The following is an 8,149-nucleotide window of genomic DNA, read 5'->3' on the forward strand; positions in this document are numbered from 1 at the left end:
AAACGCTTCAAAGGTTCACTCCAATATACGTAGAACTTATATGCCACTTTTTTTTCTTGGAATTTGCTGTATACTCAAAAAGGTTTTATCACTGGATTAATATGTAATATACTTAAATTTTTTAAATTATGTAGAATGTTTCTCTATAAATAGTTATTTATCGTAGAGTTATAATTCAAATAAGTGAGTATCAATATATTTTTAAATGCGTACTCCTTCCGGTAAAATATGCCTACTTAGGATGAACTCATCAATGAGAAGCAATGGAGGTTGAAAGATGGAGTTATACGACGATGGAACGTATAAGATCGCAAATATTCACGGCATTTTATTCTTTATTGAATCAATACTTTAGTTTTGTTAGAAATGTATGTTTTTGTTAATCTACGATTAGTTTAATTTTAGCTTATTTTCAATAGAATTATACTACTCCACCACCAAGTTAATCTCTTTTGTTAATATAAGCTTAACATATGGATTTTTTAAATAAGCTTTGTTCATTCTCATTGGTTTCTATCTCTATTTTTTTATTAGACGAAATAGGTTTTATTAATATTTTTCTGTATTTGATAGATGTTTCATGTGATTTTAAGATTGATTATATCGAGATCACATCACTTTTTCTTGGCAAGACTTTTTGCTATTTAATTTTTTTTAAAATTCAAATTGATGATTTATCTTTTTAAACATCTTACCTTATTCCTTTGTACTTTGTAAGTTATTGTACAATGCAAATTCTCATATCGTAAAAACACATAGCTGATGTTTCCTAAATTACTTTGTCAAAGAGTGCAAATTCTCTAAATATAATTAACAGATAGCTGATGAAACAAATTAGCAATTCAAACACAAATATGGACTTCTTGCTATTCAAATTTTTTCCAAAATTAGAATTGATGATTTATCTTTTTAGCATCTTACCTTTATTTTGTACTTTGTAGGTTATTGTGCAGTGCAAACTCTCGAATCGTAAAAACAGATAGCTGATGTTACCTAAATTACTTTGTCAAAGAGTGTAAATTCTTGAATTGTAATTAACAGATAACTGATGGAACAAATTAACAATTCAAATATAATTAACAAATATAATAATTTGGGTAAATCTACATTGATAGAAGTTGATGTTCATATGTGAGTTTTTTATATTNTTGTAATTAACAGATAACTGATGAAACAAATTAACAATTCAAATATAATTAACAAATATAATAATTTGGGTAAATCTACATTGATAGAAGTTGATGTTCATATGTGAGTTTTTTATATTAAAATTATTTTTTGTAATTTAAATTAAGACAAGATAAATAAATAGTATAATAATAAAATTAGTTATTCAAAAAATAAATGTGCTTAATGTTGCTAATGATGTAGTCGTGAAATGGAGCACTTCTAATTAGAAAGATTATATTAGTCATGAAAGTTGGATTCATCTTTTTATTTTGAATTTAAATTTGGACAAATTACTTAAGTACACAACATTACTTTACCTATTCTCAATATTTCCCTACTCTTTTGTATCCGCCCGTTATTAATTAAAGTATCCGCGCTGCTATATTATGCATCTACCCGGTAATTTAAGTATCCACCCGTTATTAATTAAAGTATCCGTGCCAACAACTTAATAATTTAAGTATCCGCCCTTTATTAATTAAAATATCAGCGCTGCTATATTATGTATCCGAAAGACACTAAAAAAAGGATTTTTGGTAATTAATGAAAAAGTAGGGATAGGAAGTAATTTCTTTCTTATATGTAATTTGCCTAATTTTTACTTTACTTTAAATTTTGAATTAATTCAATTAGACAGTCTAACTTCTAAATATAATGTATCCTATATTTTGGACTCCTTATTGTTTCTTTATTTTAAAATATAATCTTTATCCAAATCATCATCATAATCTATTGAATATTGAAATTTAAAATGGTTACCTTTTTCACACATGACACATGTCTATGTTTTACTATTTGAGAAAAATACATCAATTATAAAAATGAAAGTGCTATTTTAAGCTCATGCACATAATTATAGTAAAACATAATTAAATAAATTGGAACAAACGAAAAATACATAACAAAAAGTCATAAATTTAATTTAAAACATTATTATATTTGAAATTATCCGCGCAACACGCGAATACAAATACTAGTATGCGATTAAAAGTATAAATAATAAAAACGAAAGGCTTAGACCAACAAGCATTCATGGTCTAGCGGTAGAATAGTAACCTTACTATATATCTTGGTTGAATTTTTGACTCGTACATTTTATAATTGCGTAATTTAAAGAAATCGACTTGATTAAATTTTACAAGTATATTTTAATCTTTTTAATTTTCTCATCCATTAACCTATAGACTCTATTCGGTTTTTAAATAACCACACTACTTTTTGATAACCTTAAGATTTAGGTCCCCCGTATATATTTTGAAATCGATAAAATACTACATCTAAGTTTCAAATGCTTTTTGGAAAAATAAAATAAAATGCAAAATGACTTGTATTTCACTAGTTAAATATATGGATGACAATTACATGTAAAAGGAAAGAGATTTATATAAGTTGGTTCTCATACATTTATATAAAAAGAAAAAACAAGACATGACCATCCATCCATAGTAGTAAGGGAATGGAGATTTATTATACATTTATTCATACTTCCAACAACAAAACTATTACTTTACTAAAACATAAAGTAAAATATATAAATAGCCATAGTCATCCGTTGTCCACGAGGCTTCTCATCAATATTTACTATGGACACAATAACTGATACATCAAAGGTGCATGCAATTAATTAATTAGTTGCGAGGCAATCCTCCATACCAACCACCTCCAGGATATACTCCTCCGCCATAACCACCACCAGGATTAAATCCACCATATCCTCCTCTTGGATAGCCTCCATAGTATCCTCGTCCACCACCAGGGTATCCACCATATCCGCCACCAGGATATCCACCATATCCACCACCAGGATATCCACCATATCCACCACCAGGGTATCCAGGGTATCCACCACCACGATATCCACCATATCCTCCTCCTGGGAATACTCCCCCATATTCGCCTCCTCTGAATCCTGGTTGTACACCTCCTATAAATTTGGGGACATCATTTGGCGTATCGGATGTTTTTGCTACATGCACCAATAATCAAACATATGCATGTTAATTAGCTAGCTTGTACTATTTTGTTTAGAAAGCTAATATACGCATTATTAACTTTGTGATGATGATCACAACATATTTGATCATAACATGTACGTAATAGTATGTATGATCATGTGTTAATAATAATATGTGATAATATTAATATGAAGTTAAAATTAATCAAGATATATAGTTGTAAGAAATAAACTTACGTTCAGCCAACTCCCTAGCTGCAACCTTTGATGTTATCACAAGTAAAATAACCAAAACAATTAGAAAAAATGCTTTTGATCCCATTTTGTTATTGTCTCAAACCATATATATCTTATATAACTACTACTTGACGATTTTGTGATAATTATAAGAAGGATGAGGAAACTAAGGACCAGTTTGCCTCTATTTATAGAATAATTATCTGAACATTTTTGTATATATTGCAGTAATGATGTTATGGACTAGTTACTAGTTAAGTTGACAGATTAATTGATTGACTTTTTCAAACTCAAGACTTTTCAATAAAGCATCTACCAAATGATTTATCTTAAATAACTACGTAGTGTATATATGTCATTTTCCTCTATCTACGCTATTATTATGGATGAGTTTTTTTTTTATCTAATCTGATGTTCGGTATTTGCATTGGAGTTTGACTAAATTTAAATTGTAGGACTTGAACTCAAGCCTCTAATTAATGATAGAGGGATCTCAACCATACCACCACCGAATGTTGGTATGACTGAGTTATCTGTATATATCTTTCAACATATATTAATCTTAAGTCTGTTTTATTTAATGTCCAAAAATGTTACGTACAATAGTCTTGAGTTACTAATAAGCTGAAAATATATAAACCGTATGATTTTTCGAGATTAGTGTTTTATCTCCACCCTATGAGAGTTATGGTACTAGCTATATCGATCATTTTAATTATCTAGCCCAAGCTAATACAATTTTTTCTAATTAATTACCAGCCCCACTAATTCTAGCCTATTAATTAGGGGTTAGGACTTGTCTATATTTATTCTTTAGTTGCAAAATTGATTAGAATTTAGTTTGCTTTGAACATTATTTAAGGAATAGTTGTTGGAATTAATGATTTTCCTTTTAAACGAAGAGTGATTATACTTAGGAATTAGTTTCTCTAGCATGTGTTTAGATCTTAGAGTTAAAGACCAATTAGTTTCTCATTTAATAAAAGCAAGATGTATTTTCATCTTATCTTGAAAAGTCTATATATCGTTTAAAAGGTCAACTTGCACAAATTATCAACTTGACATTTGAGTCGAGGGTCTTTCGTAAATAATGTTCCTATCTTCACGAGGTGTGAATAAGATTTATATATATTCTATTACACCAAATCTCATTTGTGAAATTTTACTATGTTATTATCGCCATCATCGTCATCTCTTGTTGCACATTGGCCACACCTATATTGTCCTGTGCCCTAGTGCATTGGCCGGACACCCGGCCATTAACCATATGCACATGGCTGCAAGGGTCAAGTCCTGCCCTTGCGGTAAAGGTGGACATGATATGGTAGATATTGAATATCATATCATATCGAAATTGAAATTTTTCACCATGGTTTGGGCTTTATCGATTTTTCAATTTATCGTAGCCGTAAAATATTGAAATCGAACTTTAAAATATTGAACTAAGTCAAATTAATTTGATATGATAGTGGTATAGTATTTTTAAAAATCGTAAACCAAAATTACTGAATTAAACTTTTCAATATCGTACCATGCTCACCGCTACCTTACCTCTAGCCGTGCGAGGCAGCCTATATTATCATTATTTTAAAATTTTCAACTTTATCTGTGATATTTAGCTTAAGCTTAAAGTATTAACTAAAATTAAAATTTTCAATAGTGCTAGCCTAGGGTTATATTATGACCAGTTATTTGCTATATTTTGACCCAATCCATTTTGATCTAATTTTGGGGCCGGCGGGTCTTGATGCCGTTTATTTACTTGACCCGTTTTCGTTCGAACAAGATGGACCTTAATTACCATTTGTCACCTTTATTAAATTTTAGGGTTAATTAATACATTGTTAGCCCCTTAAATATATTAGTAAATTTTTTTTAGACCATGGAGATGTGACTTGTTTCTAATTAACACTTTCTAATCAAATAAAGTTTAAAATTATCGTTTGATTAGGGGATTATTTCAATAGAAAATACGGAATTAAATTTGTTTGGTATTTGCGTATGGACATTACCTAAAACCACGATAAATATTATATCAAAATCACAGGATTATTAATCCCATTACAAAATATTATTATTATTATTATTTATCATGGTTATAAACTCTGAATAACGTGAGTTTGAGTTAAAAACATCTTGAATATTACAATATATTATACATATTGAACTATTTAACAATCTCATTTAAAATTATTATAAGTAATATATATTAAATTGCTTAATTGATTATATTATTTCTCATTGACCATAAGTGAATGGAGGATACATTTATTCAACAAAACTAACAACAACATATCAACTATGATCTCATAACGAAAAGCCGGAGAGGATGGAAGTCATTTATAAGATAGAGAATATGTTTCTGATTGACCCTCGATTTTTTCAGACCATTTATTCAACAAAAGTATTACTACTAAAACATACGATACATATTACTTAGTAAATAGCTTGAGTAACTTTATAGTTTCAACTTTCTCCTGGATAACAACACCTTAAGCAACCACCATCACCATAGAAATTTCTCCGGCAGCAACCAAAGTGACAGTATCCGCCTCCTCCATACCAACGCCCCGGGTACCCTCCATATCCACCACCCGGGAACCCTCCATAACCTCCTCCGAATCCATCGCCTGGATATTTAGCTTCATTTACTTCATTTTCCATCTTGGATTTGTCTGTTGCAACAATATATGAGCATGCATGTTCATGTTAGTGGGGATAGTCACTATAATCATAAGCACGTTCAAGATTTAAATTTATTGCGTTCAAAACATAAATATTTATTGAAATCTTTTCGAAAAAAACCGCATGTATACATTAAAGTTATGTGTTGAAAATACTAGTGACGAATGAACCTAGTAAAATAGGCTCAATATTTTATTAAGTCTAAAGGGAAATTAAAAAATTAGAGTCAGTCAGTACAAAATGAGTGTAATCTTCCTTTGTTTGACTCTACTACTACTATAAGGATGGGATATAAAATAGGCGATCTGAACTAAATTTGGACGGTTATGGCTTGAATCTTTTGGGTCAATATTATAAATAAATTAAAATAAGCTAAACAATGGGTCATAGTCAACCCACCCGACTCTAATTGTCGAGTTTTAATTAGTTTCTTTTATTTATTATCTTATAATTTATTTCTTATCAAATAAAATTAATAAAAAATTTCTTTATCAAAACTATATATAACATATCTAACAAAAAAAAGCTTTTTATATTAGCGATATATTTTTTTTCTCTCATAATTATCGAGATTAATTAGTGCCCCTTTTAATTGTAAAAAAATAGCGATAATTTTTTTTGTATAAGTTCTTTCAAAATGTAGCATATACATTGTATATACGCTCATACAATATCAACGTATATATATACATTGATGGTATATAAAGAAGGAAAGCTTACTAATTTCCACAGTATTTGTGGAGCCCTCAGCCAACTCCCTAGCTGCAACTTCTGATGTTAAAGTTACACAAATAGCCAAAGCAAGGCTTAAAAGGATAAATACCTTTAATCCCATTTTTTTTTCTTGCTTAAAAACTTTATAACTATTACTACTTGTGTTATGATAATTAAATGTGAAGAAGATGAGGAAACTAATGAATATTTTTCCTTTATTTATAACATGGAAAATGCAAAGATTTGAAGATGGTGGCATTAATGGAATATTAACCTAGTTGTTAATTAAGTTGACAATTGGATAGACGGTCTAGCTAGTAATAAAGTAGACGAGGAGTAGTACTTTTTACTTTTTTTTTTTTTTTTACATTAAATAAAATAGAATTTTTACATTCTTAATTAGAGAGTAAAAATAATTATATTGCTTTAGATCGAAGCACTAAAAGAAAATGATCAGAAAACACCGTGCCATGAGAATCATGGGATCCTTTACTAGTAAAGGAAAAATCAAAATGCGCTCTTATATATGTATGCACTAGCTGAAAAAATCATTTCTCTTTTTAAGAATCAAGTAATAATAAAGTGAATTTTTTAACTCCAACTTAGTCAAGGGGCTTTGATACCCGACCGTTTCCATATATAGATTGAGTTTCTGTACAGATAATCCACGTACATTGTAGTTAGACTAGACTAAGATCCAGCTCAGAAAAATCGTACGTCTTTAAAAATAACAAGTTGACAAAAAAAAGAACATAATAGTCAAAATATGAAAAAATCTTGATAAGGAGTATTTCTCTTTTTAATGGATTTTATTTTGTATGTCGATTTATTTAATATTAAACATCGAATTAAAAAATAAAGAATATAATTGATTGTACAAGATCATTAAAATGGGAGGTACAAAGAGCCGAAATTTTATAGATCAGGGAGGAAATACATATTTTAGATAAATATATACCTAATCCGTCTTAAATTATTTGTTGTGATTTTTAAAAATTGTTATTTCAATAATTTTTGTAATTTTAGAACTTTCAAATAAATTTTTTTTATTTTTATTTTACCCTTAGTATTAATTAATTTTATTGAAAAACTAAAATCACTTCAATTATAGAGTAATGAATAACGATACGTAAAGAGAGTTAATATTCAATGAAATGAGATTAAATCTTAAGTCGTAAATAAAAATAAAATAATCAAAACTCCTTCTAATTAATATTTATTGTAAAACATGTAAAAAAATTATGGTAGATAATTTGTAAATTTGATATGGAAGAAATACTTTTCAATAACCCGTACGAATCCTCAAAGTAAAACAAAAATTGAAGGCCGCAGCCTACAGAATTTATTGGAAAAATATAGATAATGTACGTTATATTTAGATCCATCATT

At 28.7% G+C, this 8,149-nt stretch overlaps 2 protein-coding genes across 2 annotated transcripts; both read right to left on the minus strand.

Moving 5' to 3' along the window:
* Positions 1 to 2,528: 2,528 nt before the first annotated feature.
* LOC125852061 (uncharacterized) lies at positions 2,529 to 3,536 on the minus strand. Its single transcript, XM_049531792.1, has 2 exons — positions 3,362 to 3,536; positions 2,529 to 3,136 (listed from the first exon to the last, which is right to left on the minus strand). The coding sequence occupies exons 1-2, from the start codon at positions 3,444 to 3,446 to the stop codon at positions 2,799 to 2,801; spliced, it is 423 nt and encodes a 140-aa protein (XP_049387749.1). The 5' UTR covers positions 3,447 to 3,536; the 3' UTR covers positions 2,529 to 2,798.
* A 2,072-nt stretch (positions 3,537 to 5,608) lies between these two features.
* On the minus strand, positions 5,609 to 6,944 carry LOC125852062 (glycine-rich protein DC7.1-like). Its single transcript, XM_049531793.1, has 2 exons — positions 6,767 to 6,944; positions 5,609 to 6,036 (listed from the first exon to the last, which is right to left on the minus strand). The coding sequence occupies exons 1-2, from the start codon at positions 6,879 to 6,881 to the stop codon at positions 5,828 to 5,830; spliced, it is 324 nt and encodes a 107-aa protein (XP_049387750.1). The 5' UTR covers positions 6,882 to 6,944; the 3' UTR covers positions 5,609 to 5,827.
* Between the last annotated feature and the right edge of the window lie 1,205 nt (positions 6,945 to 8,149).

This window comes from Solanum stenotomum, unplaced genomic scaffold (assembly GCF_019186545.1).
Source record: "Solanum stenotomum isolate F172 unplaced genomic scaffold, ASM1918654v1 scaffold31990, whole genome shotgun sequence".
Classification (NCBI taxonomy): Eukaryota; Viridiplantae; Streptophyta; class Magnoliopsida; order Solanales; family Solanaceae; genus Solanum; species Solanum stenotomum.

Coding starts and splice junctions, on each gene's coding strand:
- LOC125852061 (XM_049531792.1), bottom strand. CDS start 3,446: ATGGGATCAAAAGCATTTTTTCTAATTGTTTTGGTTATTTTACTTGTG. Junction 3,137..3,361: donor AGCTAGGGAGTTGGCTGAAC/GTAAGTTTATTT, acceptor TGGTGCATGTAG/CAAAAACATCCGATACGCCA.
- LOC125852062 (XM_049531793.1), bottom strand. CDS start 6,881: ATGGGATTAAAGGTATTTATCCTTTTAAGCCTTGCTTTGGCTATTTGT. Junction 6,037..6,766: donor CACAAATACTGTGGAAATTA/GTAAGCTTTCCT, acceptor TTGTTGCAACAG/ACAAATCCAAGATGGAAAAT.